Here is a 20,355-nt window from a genome sequence, read left to right as displayed (position 1 = left end):
TCTCGACGTTGGAAACAGAAGTCGTGAAAACAAACTCACTCAAATGAGGTGAAAATAAAGTTCACAGGAAAAGTGGAAAGTTAAATATCTTCATGATAAAATCTTTCTCTTTCTGAAAGAGTTTGAGAATGTGTGATTTACATTTATTTAATAATGTTTTCATTTGTTTTATTTTAGTAATTGTCAAGGTTTTATCTCTTATGTCCTTTTAGTCAACTGCCTTGTCTGGTTTTTATTTTTACCTTTTTTTTGTTTAGCACTTTGTGACATTGTTGAGAAAAAGTAAAATAAAAATAAGGTTATAACAGATCAGTGTTTTTAATAAGAGTAAAAAAAATGAGGCCTGGCTCCAAAAACATCTTTAAATTAAATAATTTGTCTTGAATAAAACAAAGACAGCCGCAATTTTTCAGATTTGTTCCAAGAAAGTAAAAAAAATGCAGATTATTCTCTAATCTGTTAAAATAAAGCTTGAATCATAATAATAATAAAGAAGAGTTATCGTGACTCCACCTCGATGAAGCTGTCCCTTCATGGCGTCTCACCTGGTCTCCTGCCTGAGCCACGTTGTCCAGACGCTGCGTCCAAACCTCCAGGTTTCTCTCCACTGACTCCAGGACGCCTCCAAACTCCTGCAGCCGCCTCAGCTCCTCCTACACACACACGACAACACGACCCCGTGACCTTTGTGGGTTAATTCCTAGGCCACAGTGACGCTCATGCACTGAGGCCGTGTCCGGCTGGGAAACATCTGAACAGCTACATATCACAGAGTCTGTGCTAAAATGTGCACAAGAACATAAAGATGCCTTGAAAATCTATCTTCTAAATGGAATTACACTTTAAAAACAATGGAAAAATTACAATAAAGTGAATAAATTATTATTTAGAAGCAACGAAACAACAGTTTTGAATCACAAACAGGTTATGAAGAAGTAAAATAAGCAGAAAGTTTCAATAAAAAGCTGTAAATCCACAGAAAGAAGAAGATTCCTTCATGCACTTGTACCTGCAGCTGACCCAGTTCCCCTGTGAGCTTCTGGACGAGCTGCAGGACACCACGTGTCAACACCCTGCTCTGGGATTGGACCAGAGCAGCAGCCGAAGGTTCCAGGTGACCAGTCAAGTCCTTGGAGGCCTCCAGCACCCCCTGCAGGTCAGACTGCGAAGTGTCCGCCCTCTGCAGGAGACTCTGGAAACAGATTGAAGAGGAAAAGTTCAGCTGAGAGTCTGAGAAAGAACTGATGGTCAGGAAACAGAGACCGACTCTGGTTCAGCGATTTGGAAAACAAAAGGTTTCTAAAGTAATAAATTATCTTTCTTGCAGATCTCAAATACAATTACATGGAGATATTGCTTCAAAACAAAAACATGACATAGTGATTGTTAAATAAAGCTCAAATGGGCTCAATCACACTTCAGTCTCTAAAATGTAGAAATGTGACATAAGACACTGGATCTGTGACAAACTTAAAGGTCGTGTTTGGGATTTTTCCTGTTTTCATGTCAGATTTGTTCCTGCTGAAACGTTTCCCTTGTGCATGTCTTTCCCTCTCACCTGAAGCTTGTCCACCTTGACAGCGACCTGCTCCGTGCTGTTGTCCTCTGCAGGCGCCGCGCTCAGAGCGGACGTGACGTCGCTCTGCAGCTGCTGCAGCTGTCGGGAGAAAGACGCCTCCAGACGCCCGTGGACCTCCCAGACCTGCAGGACCCCCTGACTCCTCTGGAGCTGCTGGTGCACAGATCCAGACGCCACGGTCCAACTGAAAAACAGGAGAGTGAGTGTGTGTTGTGTTGTGTTGTGTTGTGTTTGTGTTTGTGTGTGTGTGTGTGTCTCACCTGTGTGTGTGTCTGTCCAGCTGCTCGGTGAGAAGCGCAGCAGCCTCAGGACTGATGATGTCTCTGAGGGACGAGACGGTTTGACTCAGCTCGTCCCTCAGAGACTCTGCAGCTTCTGTCTCCTCGTGAAGAAGCTGATTCAACACAACAACACAACAACACAACAACACAACAGTTATCAGGAGTTGAACATGAATCATTAACGATTCTGCACATGAACACAAGAAGCTTTCATTTAAATACATTATTAAATCAAATAAACAAGACATTTTTACTTTACATGTTATAACCTTGTATTTGAGTTTGTATCTAATGTGGATGAGATAAATGGAAACTTGGAACTAAAACCTCTGACAAGTTCACCTTGAGTTTAAATGTCTGATGCTGCCCAACTAAAAACCAATCCCTTTTGACTGAACCACGATAAGAAGTAATTATTAAATATTAAAGTATCGAGAGAAAAACGTCCTCTCAAACATAAATGAAGATGCAAAACAGCAGCAGCACGAACAGTCACATGTTCCCAAGACTTTCAGTTTTAAAAACAACCATTAAAACACTGAAGATGTTAAATGTTTGTAAATTTGGTGAAAGGATGGAGCCAAGAAAGAAAACGTCTTTTAAACAGACAAATGACATTTTCACCCATTTCCTAGTAATAAATTGTGGAACTCGATGAAATAAAATCTGTGATTTGATGCAGATCTAAATAAAAACCTGGGTCTAACAGATTGAAATGGTTTCGTACCTGCAGCCGTTCATGCAGACGCCTGTGCGCCTGCAGGCAGAGCTGAGGGTCGCTGTGATAAACCAGAGTCTGAGACACGCTCAGTGTTTTCAGCTTCATCTGATTCAGACTCGTCTCCACGCGGTCCCACAGCTGCTGAGCCGGGATCAGCCTCAGCTTCACCGAGTCACTCTGGAGAAGACGAGGAGAGGATCCAGTGAGACGGAGACACAGAGACACAGAGACACAGAGACACAGAGACACAGAGAAACAGAGAAACAGAGACACAGAGAATCAGAGAAACAGAGAATCAGAGGCAGCTCCACACGTCGGTTTGAGTTCAGAACCACAGAGACTCTGGTTCTATGTGTTACTGACCCGCTGTGTGAGATCTGCACACATCTGGATGGATTTCTCGATCTGAGAGATAAAGTCACTGCCGTCGTCTCCTCGTCCGTCACAGAGTTTCTCTCTCAGCTCCTGAAGAGCTGCAGCTTTCTGCCGGATCTTCTCCTCCAGGTCCTGACACAACACACACACACACACACACACACACACACACACACACACACACACACACACACACACACACACACACACACACACACACACACACACACACACACACACACACACACACACACAGGAGTGGATTTCAATATGCAGACTTAGATGTGGAAGTTTTTACTTTTCTTTCTAAAAGCCGTCTCGTCTTCAGGAGTGAAATATAAGTTGTAGTTCAGAGTGTTGTGGTTGTCCGCCCAGATGTGAGCGTACAGATGTGACTCCTGACCTGGCAGCGGGTGACGCTCCTCTGCAGCTCCGTCCGGCTGCTCGGCGTCTGGGCCGAGTCCATCCAGAGGTTCTGCTCTGTGATCCAGATGTTGATCTGCTGCAGTCGAGCCTCTCGCTCCGCTCTGCTCCGCAGATCCTGCTCCAGCTCCTGGATCTGGAAATCACAGAAAACACAGAGTCAGACACGTAATTAAACTGAATTAAATTATTATACAACGATAAAGATTAGTTAACATTTATTTAAGAGTGATTTTTTGGTATTATTATTTATGTATTTTAAGGAACCAGAACTCAAATCTCATGTATTAGAATAACAATGTCAAACTTTGAGGCTTTGAAATCCTGAAAGTTGGAATTCATTTGTCAAACTACAGTTTTCAAGCTAACATAGATCCCATCTCCATGACGACAGAGTTAACTCCACCCACTGATGAAGACCATGTGATGCGGCTGAAGGTCGGGCCCTTGAGTCGGGCTTGTCTGACCTGAGAGTTGAGCGTCCCCTGTAACCGGAGCCACTGGTGGTTGAGGCGACCCTGGTCCTCTGCAAACTGGTTCTGATCGTAGCGCCCCGTCTGGCCACCCTCGGTACTGCAGGTCTGCGATGGCTGGTTCACGAGGTCCAGTGTGGCCTGATGGGCCGACAGCTCCACCTCACACTCCTGAGAGGAAGGTCGTGGACGGAGAGCGGAGCAGAAACACCTCAGCACTGACTGAACACATTCATTCATTGATTAATCAGGAGGTTTCAGCTCTTCTCTACCTGGCAGGATCTCAGTTGCTGCTTGAGATCAGTGAGAGTGGACGATGTTCGGTTGATGCTGCTGCGATCCTCCTGCAGCCGGGACTCTGCAGCTCCGAGCCAGACCTGCAGCTCCTGCAGCGCCCCCTGCTGGGTCAGCATCTCCATCCAACGCTGAGGGGGAGGAGGAGGAAACGATGTCAGGGTTCACTGACATTTTTAAAATAGGGATGAATGTTTTATCGTTTTTGAGTCCAGACTTTAATTGAGTTTTATCGTCACAAATTATTTCAAATGAATTAATCTACACCTTCCGTCCACATTTTGTAACTGAGATCTATGAATACGCGAATAAGGCCCCGTCCCTGCTCCTCATCTCCACGCCCTCACAGCGCCACCTGCAGGTTAGGAGCTGTTTCCAGCTGCTGAGGTCCAGGCACAAGCTGATTGGTTTCAAGGGTTTGTGACATCACAAACCCTGACTGTTTGAATATGTTTTTATCAGACCGGGATTTGTTTAGTACCGTGTTAGGGCGCGGTTACACACACGCAAGCGAATGTCGCAGGTCAAAGTTCACCATGTGTTTAAATGATAAATAAACAATGTACATAGGTTGTTGGCTTCTCTACGTGTGTGTGTGTCAAAGTAAACAGCCGCAAATCATAGAATAAAAATGTCTGCAGACTGAGAAAACTGATTAAATGTTGCCTAACGAATAAATAATGTTCAAAAAAACCAATCAAGATTCGTGTGATTCTCTTAAATTGTGTGAGTTTATCTGTTCGTTTGTAGGAAATGAATCTGAAACAAACTCAAAACCTGAAACTGGAGGTGAGGGAGAGAATGAACCAGAAGAGCGGTAGAGAGAGACGAGAAAATAATAAGGACAGCAGGAAGAGGCAGGTGAAGAGGGATGAAGGAGAGGAAGAGGAGGAGAGAGAGAGAGAGGAAGACAAGGATGAAGGTGAAGGAGAAGAGAAGAGTCCTCAGGATTCTGTCTTTGTGCTGCACAGTGGGACGTTAATTGGTGACAGGACGACTGCAGCAGGACGGTTTGTGGAAACTGTGTGAGGCTGCAGGGAAACTCTGACCTTAGAGACACAGGAGGAGAAACGCTCTTGTTCTCTTCTTGTTGTCGTGGTCAGTGTTTGTGCTCCGGCTCGGTTTTTATAGTTTTCACAAATTTGGCATTTTAGCAGCTCAGGTTTGGAACAGAAACACTTCACTGTATCCTTGAGTCTAAGTGAATGTGTGTGAGACATTTTAAGAAATTCCCTCCAGCGGAGACAACACTTCTTTTTGTAAACACTGGAATAAATGTCTCTATGTGTTTTTAATGGACTCGTACAGACCAGTGAGTCTGAAATGAAGCTAAACTAAATTCAGCTTCAATTAAAATGTCAGTAAACGTTCAGTAAAAAGCAAAGAAACTGATAGAGTCACCTTTGTTGATTCCTCATTTAAAACCCTGACGCTCTCCTCTGGTGGATCCTGTGTTTTACCTCCACATGGAGAACCTCCTCACCTGGTGCAGCGCTCTCTGGACGACAGGAACCTCAGCGACCAGACTGGACCAGTCCGCCTCCGTCTGTCGGAGCTGGGAGACGATGGAGCAGAGACGTGGGTCCGAAGTCTTGCTGTCATCCACGTTTGAGTCCGAGCGTCCGACCGCTTCCCTCAGTTGAAGCAGCTGAGAACCGGCTCCGATCACGGAGACCTTCAGGTCACATCTGGACTCCAGCTGCTTCCTCAAAGCCTGAGGTCAAAAGGTTTAGTTATATTCTGTTCTGCACGAGTCACATTGGAAAAGATGCTTCCGTGCTGCATGCAGTCTTTAATATTCAGTATTCTACACCAAAGCAGGTACAGACACACGAGTTTGTCCTCCAGCTCCGTCTTACCACACACTGCAGGAAGTGCTCGTGTCTCTGATCCACATCCATCTCCTCCGAGGCTGCGACACCGAACGGACTCCATCTGCTCATCAGCTCTCTGGCCTCGAGCGTCCAGTCGCTCAGAGCCGCAGAGACACGAACAAACCTGTTGGTCAGGAACATTTCAAATGTGATGAAAGCATCGGCCACAAAACACTGTCAGCGAAATAACTGTCGTGTTAATTTAAGCAAATGTTTCATTTAGAAATCTTAACTCAAGACTTTTACTTTTCATAGTCTTGATAGGTATTTTGTATAAGTGCAATAGGTGTTTATTAATACAAATATTTTGCATTTCTGCTAAATTAGGAAACATGATTATAAAAATTAACTTCACAGGAAGGAAGAGTTTTAATAGAGAATATAGGGAAGGATTAAATTTATGAAATTTGAATTAAAACAAAACTATGTATTAAAACGTGTGGAATATCTTATGTTTTCATAAATTAAGAACAGATTCAAACTTTTCTTCTCGTCTCTCACCTGTTGCTCAGTTTCCTCTCCCGGTCGTGCGTGGTGCGTTCACTGTCCGCTCTCTGGCGCTCGGCTCTCCATCGGGCCTCCAGCTCACTGGTGGCCACACCCACTCCTTTACAGCCCCACCTCTGCAGCCGTAGCCCCGCCTCCAGCGCCCGACTGAACCGCGCCTCGTTCGCCTGCAGAACTTCTCCAAACTGCGGCCGAGCAAAGGAACAAGACTTTACATTCAGCTGGAACTTAGCCAAAGTGTTAAACTGGATTTAGTTTGTTTCAAGTTTTACTCAGAGAGGGAGTGTCTTTAAAAAATGTGAAGAGCTAAACACAGGGGAACATCCAGGCAAGGGGCGGAGCCTGTAGAGCAGCAGGAGGCCGGACATGACGTATAAACTCTGCTGTGGAAAGATCAGTGTTGTTGTTTACAGCTCATCCACACCGGCGTCGGCCCTCATCACCAAAAGATCTGGAACCTCCTCGTGTTTCCAAGTTGACGTCTTCGTCTTCTACGTGTACGGCTCCTCTTCTTCATCCTGAGATGTTTGTGTTCTTCCAGTTTCACGTCCGTCACGAGTTAGAAACCTCATCAACACGTCCACTCGCTGTATTTTCACTTGGACTAATTCAAACATTTTACAGACACACGGGTGCTGCAGGAAAGGTTACAGAAAAGTATCCGGAGCAACTGACTCGTATGTTTGTGTTCTCACATACAGAACCTCTGGAAAATGTCTGGACTTTTGATCACGTCTGAAAGCAGCTTTAAACTAAAGCTTAAGTTCCATAAGAGATGATTCTAGACAGCAGGTTAGTTTTCATTAACTTCAGCGGCTCCTCGTCCACCTCAGTAATGTTTCCAATCCCACTGCCGAGCACCGAGGGACATGAACCCAAATGAATTCTAGCCTAAGCCTCTGCTCGGCGAATAACTCACATCAAAGTCCAGGAACATCATGTTCCCCTACAGAAAACAACCAATCCGCTTGTGTGTAATTGAGCCAATTAGACCGTTGAGTGCAATGGACAAAGTACGGCATGCAGAGAGCGCCCAAATGAGCACAACGGAAAATTGCAAAATGCACTCTGTCCTCCGGTCTGTTGGTAAATCAGAATTACCCCTGTGTCGGTCCGGAAGAACACATGTATTAACACAAATTACCTGGAGGCCAGAGAGCTCCTCAGATAACGTCTCCTCACTGTCACCCCCCTGGTGCATCCTGGGAGATGCAGTTTCCTTCAGCAGGGACTCGGCCCAGGCCACGTCCTCCTCCCACTGACACCACACCTGAAGCACAAATGATGATGTCAGAGGTTTTTTGATGAGTCCCGAATAAAGCTTTGCTCAGAGTTTCCAGTGTTGGAATATAAAAAACTGTTTGTTGTCAAAGTATTTACCTGTAATGTTTCCTGCATCCTGGTTCCTTTCTCCAGAGCGCGCTGCTGCTGTCGGGCCACCTCGTCCTGCAGGCCCGTCGTGACGCCGTCCCGCCTCTGGAGGGCGTCCTCTGGGAGTCTCCAGGTCAGGTACTGCAGGGTCCTGGAGTGATGGCCCAGGAACTGGAAGAACTTCTGATGAGAGAAACAGAGCTTTGTGTTGAAGATGATGTTTGTAAGTTGTATTAAACACCTTCTCAGCCTCCCACACACTGACCGTGTGAGCGCTGAGCTGCTGCTGGAGCTGAGCTCTGCTCTGGAGCTCCGGGTCAGGCGTGAGGCGTTCAGAGCCCAGAGTGAGCAGCTCCTCCAGGCTGAGGACCAGCCGCTCGTACAGCTGCTGCAGCTCCACGCTGCTCCTCAGCTCCTCACAGCAGGAGCCAACACCCCCCAGAGACGTGTCCAGCTCACCCTGCACACAGGAGGGGCGAGACACAGAATCAGCTGCAGTTACATTTCCAAACACCAAACCCAGGAGTACAAAGCAGCCGCTGGTGTACCTGCAGCTGTGAGGCCTGGTGGAGGAGGGAGGACGGCAGGTTGTGATGCTCCGCCTCCTCCAGCAGAGAGTTTACCTGCTGGACCTGCAGCTGCAGAGACTCCTGCACCTGCATCACAGCCTGAAAACCACATCAATGAATTAGTGCACGTGACCTCCGCACTGCAGCAACTCCCCCGAACGCTGCTGCACAGACTCCAAATGACGTCAGAGGTGCAAGATGGACACGTTCGCACATTTCTATACAACAGGAAAGAGTAGAGACGCGTCGTCCATCTTCATTTACACCATGTGTTGTTATGTATTAATGTGAAAGCTCAGTATCAGGGACACGTCTCCATGGAAACAGTACCTGTAGTTGCCCATTGGCTCCCAGCGTTCCATTGAGGTCACAGGTTATTTGACGAACAGTCGACTGGTTAGAGGTGAAGGCTGCATGCAACTCTTTAAGGCGTCTCTGTTGGTTTAGAGACAGACGACACTGATTCTGTCAACGACGTGCAAACAGCAAACGCTTCAATAAACAAGAAAAAAGTTTATTTCCAAGTTTTTTAATTATACTGAGAATACACAAGGTTACACAGGTATAAGGTGGAGTCGTGTTTAGTAGGACAACTCACACACGTCAGTGCTGATATCGTTAAAATGAAAACTGCGGATCATTAATTATTGTTTGAATATTTAACGTGTGTTTGTTGTTGTTTGTGTTACATAAAGAGTGAGTGATGAGTCCGACCTGTTGCTGTGCCGTCTCCTCCTGCAGGTTCCTGAGCTGCTTCTCTCTGCCGCTCAGAGCCGCCTGGACCACAGGCAGGACTCTGCTCAGGTCGTCCACACACCGCCGACCACACTCCGACCCCGGGACAGACGTGACCTTTGACCCCCGCGAGCTCAGCTCCCCGCCAAGGGTCGCCAGCTCTGCCGACAGACTCTGGAGAGGAAGGAGGTCACAATCGTATTCAGGGAGGTGGAGGAGTGTGGAGGAACATGTTTAACCCAAGTCAAAGGGAAAAATCCATTTGAAAAACAAATTACAGATGAAGACATAAATGAAACAGGCATTAATCATCTTGTTTTCCTGAGTCCGACCTGCAGCAGCTGCAGCCTCAGCTGAGCCTCCTCCTCCTCCTGCGTCCTCTCAGCAGGTGAGTGCAGCAGGTTATTGATGGAGGACAGAGACAGGGACGCTCTGAGCAGCACGTGGAACAAGCCCTGGTCCAGAGTCTGATGGGGGACGTCCACAGAGGAAACCTGGGGTCAGAGCCGTTAGTCACAATGTGAACAAACACTGAGGAATTAGGAAGGAAGTGACACAGAATGACTGAGGAGGAGGAGGAGGAGGAGGAGGAGGAGGAGGAGGAGGAGGAGGAGGAGGAGGAGGAGGAGGATGGTTTCTACTGTAACTGGAAGACATACACAGCATATGTCTTTTAATTTCCTATTTACTTCCAGCTAATGATCTTCAGTCTGACGTTACTTCCTGAATCTAGGCTGACAGCTAGGGGGCGACAGAGTGTTTACCATCAAGGTCCCAAGATGCTAAAAACATGCTTTTTTCAGGAAGGCATATTATTATTATTATTGTTATTTTATATATATCCTTAACATGACCATTAGTATTTATGTACTTCCTTCTGTATGTTAACCATTTGTTTTCTGTTTGTCTTAAATTAATTTAGTCCGTAATGTAACTGCATCATTTCCTGTGAATCCAGATCTTGTAGCTACGAGTGAAAATTAATTTAATGCAGTAAAATTGTGATATAATTTTATGATAATGAATTAAAGCCATTTTTCTACGATTGTCTTTTGGGATAGATCCGAACATGAGGAGGTCACATGTCACGATACAGGACATCGGGCCCTCACCTCATCCAGAGGTTCTGCAGCTGGAGCTCCCAGCTCTCTCAGGTGGATGATTAGGGTCCGAAGCTCTTTCAGGTTTTCTGTTCCATCACTACGCCTCGTAGATGAGTCTGTCACCTTCACACAGAGAGAGAGAGACTCACACAACTCTTATCAGGCCCTGCAGGAGGCCCCATAACACCGAGGAGGCAACAAAGTGCCTTCTGCTCAAAGGTGATAATCAAGCGGAGCGAGAACACCAATTTTTCTTTTCTCTTTTGTATTTGAAAAGTGATAATCAAGCACTTCAGCCCTGATGATGAAGAGGTTACCTCAGAGGGAGGAAGCAGCCAGCTCTCCTCCAGAGCCAGGAGCCGGCTGTGAAGACCGTCCCACGCCGAGGGAACGCCGCCGCCGACCACATCAGCCTCAGCAGGAGGCGAACTACACACAGAGGGAAGAGGATTAACACTTCACTTCACTCTGTCTTTCTTTCCTTCCTTGTTTCTTTCCTTATTTCTTTCTCCTTCTTTCTTTCTAAGTTTTGGCAAAGTCCCAAACAATATAGAAATATATGTTGTATCACATTTTCTTGAATTTGTGAGATAGAACTTTTTTTTTTTCACATTTCCATTGATTTCCCAGAGAAGAATTCATGGATCTTAATGAATCAACTTGTACATTCAGAGGACGGATCTCTGAGTGTTTGCAAACTGGTGCAGCTGGATTGAATTTCAGGGAGTGTTGGTGGAGGTATAAGTAAATATAATAATACCGTGGTGACAGCTGGGTGCGGTCCTCTGACTCGTGGCCGTGAAGTCGAGCTCTGCTGCCCTGTCGAGCGATGGCCTGAGTCAGTCCTCGCTGTTCACTCAGTTCCTGCTCCAGCTCCTGCACAACAACAAGGTCAAATACGCAGGGATTCAAACCAGACACCTTATTCAAACGTGTGGAAACACAAGAGTCAATACAGGAAACGTCTGAAAACAAACTTCCATCCTGTTGTTTTGACACCAACGCTGTCCACGTCAAGTCAGATGAAACACAGATCCTTTATAAACCAGTTTGGGATTGTGTTTTATTGAACTATGGAAGTTTTAGAGTATAAATATGTAAAAATGGTCTAATTCAAGATATTTAAATAGATATTTGAGTTTAAACATGTTGAATTAGACACATGCTTGTGCTGTAGTCGTTGGTCACTGTGAACCTCTGATACCTTCTGCTGCTGCAGGCTGCTCTGTCTGAGGAGCTTGTTCCTCGGGGAGGAGAAGATCTCCTGAACACTGCTGCTGCGCCTCAACCTGGACTCAAGGTGGCGCTCTGCGTCAGGTACCAACTAGGAGAAATTAAAGAGGTCTTTGTTATCATCAGAAGTGTCGTTATCTTCTTCACTAAATTAATATTTAATATATGATCAGAGTTTCTCAGGTTGTATACGTACCTGTGGCTCTTTGTGGTTGGTCGTCCTCTCCTCTTCCTGTCGGTCCTGGAGCACCTGCTGGAATGAGACCAGGTCCGACTTCAGGAGCTCCAGTTTGGAGGAGAGCAACTCAGCGGCCTCCTGCTGGGATCCCACAGCTCCCAGTTCAGCTCCCAGTTCAGCTCCCAGTTTAGGTCCCAGTTCAGCTCCCAGCTCTGATCCCAGGTGCTGCTGCAGGTCAGAAACGTGACCGAGTGATGACAGACTCCTCACCTTCTGCTCGATCTCCAGGAACATCTCCTGCACATCAGCACAGACTCAGATTTCAACCTCCTTTCACTACTGACACTTCAACTCTTCTCTTCTCTCCCACTGACATGTTACACTTTATTCAGTTCTTACACTTCAACTCTTTTCAGTGCTGAGATTTAATTGGACACTTTGGGCTTAAACTCCAACTTTGTGTTTTAATAAAACGTATCCTTCAACTATCTCTTCAACTCCATCCAGGGTTTATTCTTTATTCCTCCACTTCATCTCACACTTACACTCACTTTGCATCACTGTTTGAGCTTCAGCTGCCTCTTCAGCTTCTTTCAGTTCTGAAATGTTATATCAGCTGTTTCTTCAACTGTTAAACTTAACACTTCACAGTCTTTTTGCCTTTTTAGCATTTTTTACTTCCACTTCTTTCAATGCTACTGCAGCTACAGTTCCTTGATGTGCTTGAACTCGAGATATGACTCTAGAAACAACACATTTTACTCAGTATTTCTCAAACTGAATTTAAATCATTATTTTTTGTTAATAAATGGTCAAACCCCAACTGCTCTGGTGATGTTTTAATTACTACGCATTTTATAAATTTTTACTTTAAACAATAATCCTTGATTTTATGTTTTTTTTATGTGACTGTAAATCTCAATCTTGAAAACAGAGTTTTATCTTGATGATATAAGCCAATCATAGTTCAGGATTTATAACCTGTTTGACTAAAACCTGTCTGCGTTTTATCTCTCTGATGCCTTTTCCTGTTTTAGACGTAGGTTATGAGGTCAGATGTCAACTAAGGTTCATAATGAGATGTTAAAGTCAGATTTTAAAGTCAGATGATGAATCAGATTTTAAAGTGAGATGTGGGTCATGAATCACGACGACAAAGCTCCTGCAGTGAATTTGAATAAGAGCCAATCGCAGTCGTTGTTTGTTTGCTTCATTCAAATGTGACGTGTGACTGTGGGACGTGTTTAACCTCCGAAACTTTAATGGAGGCTCGAGTCACACGACACAAACTTCTACTTGTAGAATAGAGAAGATGTAGAAAATCTGAAGTACTGATTATTTCTGAAGTATTTTAAAGAGATTCACATTTTCCTCTGCTTTATGACAGAAAGAAAATATTGCACATTGTGCAACTTTAAAAATAGATAATATATGTATATGACACTGTCTACATTATCGTGTTATCAGAAGTGAGATAAAGACGCAGACAGAAAACTGACCTATGAATCAGATCTAGAAAATCCATCTGCTGGAGGAAAACAAAGTGTGTCGCCGCACAAACACACAAACACACAAACACGTCGTTAACTGACTTCCTGACTGACGGACTTTGAGTCTTTCCTGTAATAAACGACATGAGTCTAATAAGTTTATCATTTGCAGGAATTCTCTTCAGGTATATTAAAGATATTGTGTTCACGAGAGCCACATGGACAAACTAACTGAAAACACGAGTCATTCCTTTTCAGTGATATTATCATTGATTATATTTCCGTGTGTTTTAATGACCCACTTTTATTTTGCTGTAAATTTTGCTGTAAATTTTGAACCTATGGAATCTCCACACATCTGGACTCTGAGTCGTGAGTTGTGGGAGTGGCCTGAGCCCCCCCCCCCCAGTGGGCGTGTCCTACCTGGCAGGTGAGCAGCTGCTGCTCCACGTTCTCCTGCATCGTGCACGTCACCAGGCTCCTCTGGGCCTCCTGCAGCCACAGCTCCAGCCGGCCGGCCCGCTGCAGGCACACATGGAGGACGCCTGCTGCGGAGGGCGATGGACCCGGCTCCTCGGCTCCCTGAGACACACACACAACACACCTGTCTGAGCCTCCCTGCTCCAGGGTCACAGGTGAGGGGGGGAGGAGGAGGAGGAGGAGGAGGCGTGACGGGAGGAGACCTGAGCAAACTGCAGCTTTAAGTTGGTTCTACCTGAACAGGTTGTGTCTCTGAAGCTGATCTGAATAATTATCAGATTCTCACACTGACACCTTCACTACCTCTACCCTGCCTGTCTCTCTGTCTCTCTGTCTGTCTCTCTGTCTCTCTGTCTGTCTCTCTGTCTGTCTGTCTCTCTGTCTGTCTCTCTGTCTCTCTGTCTCTTTCTCTGTCTGTCTCTCTCTGTCTCTCTGTCTCTCTGTCTGTCTCTCTGTCTGTCTGTCTTTCTGTCTCTCTCTGTCTCTCTGTCTGTCTCTCTGTCTCTCTGTCTTCTCTCTGTCTCTCTCAGTTTCTCTTCACCTGTCTGCTCCACCCACCTGTGACAGAAACCACTTCCTGGAGCTGTGGCCCGGCTCCGGTGACAGTGGCTCTTTATCACAGGACGACTGAGCGAGAGAGAGAGAGAGAGAGAGAGAGAGAGAAGAGAGAGAGAGAGAGAGAAAGAAAGGAGGCCCCAGGCTACAGGGGTGGAGCTGAGAGAGAGAGAGAGAGAGAGAGAGAGAGAGAGAGAGAGAGAGAGAGAGAGAGAGAGAGAGAGAGAGAGAGAGAGAGAGAGAACTAAACACAGAAAACAAACAAACACTCGTCCTCGTCCTCTTCACACTGTGAATTGAACCTGAATTCTAAAGTTATCCCTTCACATTTTTAACAATGTCAGACTTCTGGATCCCTGCTTCCTGTTTCAGGATGAGTTGAGTTGTGCACTGAAAAGTGTAAAAGTCCCAGATCATGAAACGGCTGCAGGATGAGAGATGTTTCAACAGGAGGTTACACCAAGGGTCAACAAACCAGATCCTGTTTAATCTGAAGATAATTACTGATTAAAGATAAAGTCATTACACCAGGGAGGTTACGTTTTCACCTCTGTCCGATGGTTTGTTGGTTTATTTGAGAGCAAGACGATACCGAACAACTTTGTGGAAGGATGTGGTTTGGGTCAGGAAAGAAATTAAAATTAAATTCTGGTGCAGATCCAGGAGGGTGTGTTTTCTTTTTAAACATTGTCCGATCGGACGTATTTAGACGACTGATTTCTACGATTGTTTGAAATTGAGTGTAACTTTTTTTTAAAGGGACTGGTTGGCCTGGGCGGAGGAACGAGCTCTACTGAGGGACTTGTCAGTTTCCAACTGAAGTTTCAGGTATCTTCCACCTTTAAAGCAAAACTATGCAACCAACAGTGAGTGTGAACGAGGAGAAAGTTTCCTCCTTCACTCCCTGAGCGTCTGTTCTCTGTGACTCTGCTGAGTGGGTTCCATCTCCTGTGAGAAGAACTGACTCAGAGTCAGCTTCAACTGTCACAACCAGCTGCAGTTGAAGAGTGAAGCTGAACTGAAATCAGTTCAAAACACTCAGAAGTTATTAAAAACCAGAGTTTATCTCCAATATTCAGCAGGAAACTGTTAAAACATGAAGGATTCTGAACAGAGTTTGGTGGATTTGTTACAGCAGCAGCTCTTCAGGTTCAGGAAGCAGAGGATCATGGGTAATATCCACCGTTCAGTTGTGTTTCAGTTCAGTCGGACGACAACAAATCACCACCTGTAGCTGCAGGGGGCGCTGTTGCTCAGTAAAAGTTGCATAGTGTTGCTTTAAATTAAACATTTGTGCCTTTAAAAGACAGAAATCATGCTCGTACAATAACTGCTGTTCTTCTCTGTTGTGAAACGATGTTTAACATCAAATCTCAACGTTTATAAAGCAGATCTTGAAACTGCTTTAAACTCGAGTGGTTGATAGTGTGAGAGATGAGGATGAATGGACTGAAGAGATGATTTACTTATTTTAAAACATAATTTAGTCATTCAGGCCCATTTAAGAAGTTAAGACTAAATTTACGTGTATTTCAAGCACATTAATAATTATTTTCAGAGTCTAGTTTTTGAACGTTGCACCTCCTGCCACCCCGAGGCTGCGTGAATATAAACTCACACATGTAAATGCAAGATGGGATGAAAATGCATTAAAAAGGTAAAATGCAAATTAAACCAATACAGCATTCATCGGGATTAGAGTAGAATTTAAAACGATGCAAACAAGGCCGTGTGCAGCTCAAACAGAAATATCCAGGAGGTTATTTTGTGATTCGCCCGACCTCTGCATCCACTCCTGACTGAGTGCGTTAGAGGGTTAGAGGACGGGGACATGTTTGTGTAACATGCTGAAACCAGGGCAGTGAGTCTTATTGTTATTATTATTATTATCAATATGATTATATTTTCATGTGCCAGGGCAGCTACAGGCTGCAGGTCCGTCGAGGTCCTGATGCTGGGTTTGAACGTCGTGGGGGGGAGGATCAGCTCTGAGATGAGAGGGTGTGCGCCCGTTTGGTGCTTCCTGCTTCCAGAGGACGATTTGTAGCAGAACTCCTCCAGATGTTGACAGAACCGGAATCTCATAGCTCTTAAATCTTTGGTTTGTGATTTCTGTGAAGGTGTGTCGTAAGCCCCCCCCCAGCCCCCTGCCCCCTCGGACCCTGCACGAGCTCCTGACACAGAAAAAGAGACGCAGGAGTAGATCACTGTTGTGGGTTTATTTGGATTCGTGCTCCTGTTTGGATATGTGGACAGAATGGAAAGACAAAAGTGGAACAATGTACAAGTACAGCACATGCCGTAAAATGTAAGACATCTCAGTGTCGCTGCTTTCAGGTGAAAACCTCACATCTCTGAAAACACGGCAGCATCTTAGGCCTTGTTACTGTCCATAGATTTAATATTGATGCATTATTTAAATACTAAAAGAGTCTTTATTAATCTTGCATGAGAACAAACAACAAGTTTTCAAAGCCTCTAATTGAGTAAAACAAGACGAGGAGGCTTTCACCTGCCAGCAGCAGAGTGTTGATCAGTAATCAGGTCAAACCAGTGCATTTTCATGGCCAACAATCGGTTTCCTTAAGTATAAAAGCTGATCCATAACAAAGTGGGATTCTCTTCTTCCTGCTGCCCGGCAGTGACGGAGCGTTTCACCAAAGTGAAGACTGCTCTAATTAATCAATCACCTCTGTAAACATCCATTTATCATCACGTTCAGCTCATGGGAATACAAGTGGCAGAAGCATATGAGCAAGCAATCAACGAGTTTATTTCTGCGTTTGCAAATGAGCTCAGAAAGCAAAAGAACAAATCAACAAATCAAGAGGTTGAACTATTTGAAATCACCAGTCCCGATAAATGAAACACGTTAAAAAACATCGTACACTTTGTTTCTGCCTTTTATAAAAACACTAACCCATGAGAATCAAGGTAAATTCATTAAGCTTCTCCCTCATGCTAAATATCACCAGTCTGCTTTTACTGGTAAAAGAGAAACCATCACCATGACGACCACTTCTCTCTTAGTGGTAAATAATGTGCCGAGTCATCTTGAACCACGTCTCTGTGGCGTCCACCTGATACCGAATCGGCAGAATTACTCTGGAGGATGTGAGCTCAGTAATCTTTCATGTAAACACGCAAAACTTTGGCACAAATTATATTTTTTACATTTTTAAATTGCAACACCGATAAATGATCCAACAACCACAGACTGTGGAGGTTCACATCTGGAATTCTCTGCCATGTAAATGCACTGAAGTGTTTAAAGTGAGACATTTCTAGAAGAACTCTAAGCTCTAGATTTGGTGCTTGAACACGTCAGGTGTTCTAGACTCGAATCAAAAAGAATGAATGCTCTCAGCTGATTTTCAAGAGATTAGAAGTTTGCAGGAAAGAAATGACAGATTTTGGAAAAAAGTGAGTTTCAAGCCTCGTTCTAGAAAAGCCTTGAAGTCTTGAAATCATAATTTAATTCTAGAAGAGCTCTAAGGACTAGAAGGAAATAGGAGACCAAGAATATGTTCTAGAAGAAATAGGTGTTGTAGATTTGGTTCTTGAGAAAGTGAGGAGTTCTCATGTTTGATTGCAAGGAAAATAAATGGTTCTAGAAAAAGTCAATGGCTGAAGAAATGTAAAGCTCTAGACTTGTGTGTATTAGTGGGTTTTTTAGAAGTAGTCGATTTTACAGATTTACAGAGCGTACAATTTGGCAGTAGAATTTGGAATTACTGACGTAGTACTAGGATGGGACTAGAAAATAGTAGGAGCTCCATTCTAGAACATTCTAGGGACGGAAATAGAAGAAGATGTATAATCCAGGTTGTAGAAGACACTGGTGTTGTAGACTTGGCTCTAGAAGGAATGGTTGGCCACTGATTCTAGAGCACAGTGTGAGTTCTAAGGCAGGTTCTAGAAGAGGCTGGGAGCTCCAGGATGGTTTTCAGAACAGAACTGACAAGTTTCAGGACTATTTTTGAAGCATAGACCTGTGGAATCTGTTTGATTTTACACTCACATCTAGAAGTAGTTCTTGGCTTAGAGGGAGAAGAAGTGAAAGGTTCTAGCTCTAGATTTCTAGATTTAGGAGACGACACATCTCTGTTGGGGCCCGGAGGCGGCTTTGGAAACGTTAACGGTGGAGGGCGTGTTTACCATGCTCTCAGGCAGGGACTGAGTCGAGCCTGTGCCCGGGGGTCTAGATAAAGCTTCAGATGAACTTGCTTCTGTTGGGTCAGAGGTTTCCTGAACATCCTGAGGAAACACGGGTTAGAAGATCAGTCAGTTTAATGCACTCATCACTTAGTCCAGAGTCACACAGTTATTCAGACACTCGGTTAAGAATGTTACACACGTACTGTTGTTGTGTTAACTTGTGTAAAATTAAGTCTCATTGCTTTTTAACCCTCATTAAAGGATTTCCCCAAAAAAGTCTGAAGTAAAATCCAGCTCAAAATGACGTGATTCTTAGAAAATGTCCAATAAACTGAGATTCATTAAAAGAAAAGACTGGTGAGCCCCCCCCCCCCGTCTGTGCCACTCGACCCTGAGCTTCTGGAATAAAGTCTTTAATAATAAGTTATTTTTATGAGACAACATGAAACATCTGGCCACCGTAGTTTTTAGTACAGAAACAGGATTAATCAGTGCAGGTGTTGGGACTTGTCTCAGACAGAGTTTGTGGGATTCAGTCAAATTAAACTTTGTGGAACATTCACCAGATTAAAGAAAACAGTAAAAGCTTTGTGTGATTAGATGAATCAGGATCTGGACGTTACAACACAGGAGATAAATGTTAGTCGGATAAAAACCCATCGTTAGCCCCGTGAAGGAAGTTACGTTTGGTCGGGGATCCGTAAAAATGGGCAGATCCAGGAATTGTTTTCACTTTCTTTTACACTCTGAGGTGCAGATCCAAATATAAATCTGGATCTAGTGGATTAAAATGTGATTTCATAAGGAGACTGTTTCAGGATTCAGCTCTTTTTTTTAACTTTAAATAGATTTTGAGTTTGATTTTTTATTTGGACTTGCAGATTCCTTGTGTTTGGACTTTGTTGCATATTTGTTTAGTTTTTTATTTGGATTTGTCCTTATTTGCACTTTGAGTTTGTTTGTATCCTGTTTTATTTTGAAGCTTTTCTGTACTTTCTTCTTTTGCATTTTGTTGATTTTGAGTTTCATGTGAAATTCACGCTCACCAGCCTTTGCTCCGGCGCCTGCACGTGGATCCTGCTTTGCAACACATTGGTACCTTGGTGGAGCTACGTGCTCTCGAGGCCATTCTATTCAGTTTATGTTTTTTTACTCTTGACAATTTGTAAATACTGAATATCATCGGACCGACCCCCTTCGAGCAGCTGAGAGTAAATGAGTGGAGTTACCTGTGTCTCCTCTCCAGTCTGTTCGGGGCTTTGTCCGGAGGCAGCTTCGCTTTCCTCCGACTCGACGACCTCAGGCTCCTGACACCGGCAATGACAAATATTAAAATCCTCCACATAAACAACCTGAAGAAACTGTAAAAAGGCTGAGAGAGAAAACACTGCAGGTGAAGTGATCAAGTCCCAAACCCTGTCAGACACTGCCCTCTGGCGGAGGAATAACACCCAGGAACAGGCTGAGCAGGGAGGGTGAAGAGGATTGAGGGTCAGGGGAGGATGAGTAGGGAGGTGGGGGGTGAAGGAGGCAGAGTGACCGAGGTCAGAGACAGATACAGCTGAGAAGTAACTGGATTGGTCTCATCATATTCAAAATAACTTTCTAATGCCTTCCAGAGAAGTGGCCACAGGGTCCAGTGTGTTAATCCATCTAAATGTGAAGTAGGTGAGTGACCAGCGAGTCCGAGAGGAGAGAAGAAGAAGAGGTGACCAAAAGGACACAGAAGAAATACAGCTCTCGACCTTCTTTACCTCTGGAGAACCGCCCAGGAAAACCTCCCAGAGCCACCAGAAAAAACCTCCTCCACCTTCTTCCTCTCTCTGCTGCTCACTGTCTTTCTGCTCTTCCTCAGCCTGGAGCACGCCATGATGCTCGGGCTGCTGACACGGAAACACGGGGCGGGGCGGGGGGGGGGGGTCAAAGGTGCATCTGGGACACTGAGCTGCAAACCTC

The 20,355-nt window shown here is 44.7% G+C and overlaps 2 protein-coding genes across 16 annotated transcripts in view; both read right to left on the bottom strand.

Moving 5' to 3' along the window:
* Positions 1–14,016, bottom strand: part of LOC124852625 (nesprin-2-like) — a 40,703-nt gene extending 26,687 nt beyond the window's left edge. The window contains exons 1-25 of one of the 2 annotated variants that reach the window (XM_047341785.1): positions 13,630–14,016; positions 11,735–12,013; positions 11,510–11,629; positions 11,066–11,181; positions 10,623–10,734; positions 10,315–10,428; positions 9,535–9,696; positions 9,182–9,376; positions 8,798–8,902; positions 8,447–8,566; positions 8,164–8,358; positions 7,908–8,081; positions 7,672–7,797; positions 6,522–6,712; positions 6,006–6,144; positions 5,630–5,860; positions 4,125–4,277; positions 3,847–4,023; positions 3,360–3,515; positions 2,945–3,088; positions 2,588–2,758; positions 1,840–1,973; positions 1,559–1,763; positions 1,010–1,192; positions 546–653 (exon numbers count right to left, since the gene is read on the bottom strand). In XM_047341785.1, coding sequence (XP_047197741.1) covers positions 546–653; positions 1,010–1,192; positions 1,559–1,763; positions 1,840–1,973; positions 2,588–2,758; positions 2,945–3,088; positions 3,360–3,515; positions 3,847–4,023; positions 4,125–4,277; positions 5,630–5,860; positions 6,006–6,144; positions 6,522–6,712; positions 7,672–7,797; positions 7,908–8,081; positions 8,164–8,358; positions 8,447–8,566; positions 8,798–8,902; positions 9,182–9,376; positions 9,535–9,696; positions 10,315–10,428; positions 10,623–10,734; positions 11,066–11,181; positions 11,510–11,629; positions 11,735–12,013; positions 13,630–13,668 — 3,849 coding nt within the window. In that variant the 5' untranslated portion in view covers positions 13,669–14,016. The remainder of the gene's footprint in view (positions 1–545; positions 654–1,009; positions 1,193–1,558; positions 1,764–1,839; positions 1,974–2,587; positions 2,759–2,944; positions 3,089–3,359; positions 3,516–3,846; positions 4,024–4,124; positions 4,278–5,629; positions 5,861–6,005; positions 6,145–6,521; positions 6,713–7,671; positions 7,798–7,907; positions 8,082–8,163; positions 8,359–8,446; positions 8,567–8,797; positions 8,903–9,181; positions 9,377–9,534; positions 9,697–10,314; positions 10,429–10,622; positions 10,735–11,065; positions 11,182–11,509; positions 11,630–11,734; positions 12,014–13,629) is intronic. The other variant, XM_047341786.1, reaches the window with a different exon arrangement.
* Positions 14,017–16,441: 2,425 nt separating this feature from the next.
* The window catches only part of LOC118116641 (nesprin-2), a 53,442-nt gene continuing 49,528 nt past the window's right edge, over positions 16,442–20,355 (bottom strand). For 12 of the 14 annotated variants that reach the window (XM_047341771.1, XM_047341773.1, XM_047341782.1 and 9 more), the window contains 3 exons: positions 20,154–20,282; positions 19,629–19,706; positions 16,442–18,498 (listed from right to left, as the gene is read on the bottom strand). In XM_047341771.1, coding sequence (XP_047197727.1) covers positions 18,328–18,498; positions 19,629–19,706; positions 20,154–20,282 — 378 coding nt within the window. In that variant the 3' untranslated portion in view covers positions 16,442–18,327. The remainder of the gene's footprint in view (positions 18,499–19,628; positions 19,707–20,153; positions 20,283–20,355) is intronic. The other 2 variants (XM_047341772.1, XM_047341774.1) reach the window with 2 other exon arrangements.

This window comes from Hippoglossus stenolepis, chromosome 10, assembly GCF_022539355.2.
Source record: "Hippoglossus stenolepis isolate QCI-W04-F060 chromosome 10, HSTE1.2, whole genome shotgun sequence".
In the NCBI taxonomy this organism is placed as follows: domain Eukaryota; kingdom Metazoa; phylum Chordata; class Actinopteri; order Pleuronectiformes; family Pleuronectidae; genus Hippoglossus; species Hippoglossus stenolepis.
The sequence above is the reverse complement of the archived record's forward strand: the minus strand, read 5'-3'. Positions and strand labels throughout refer to the sequence as shown.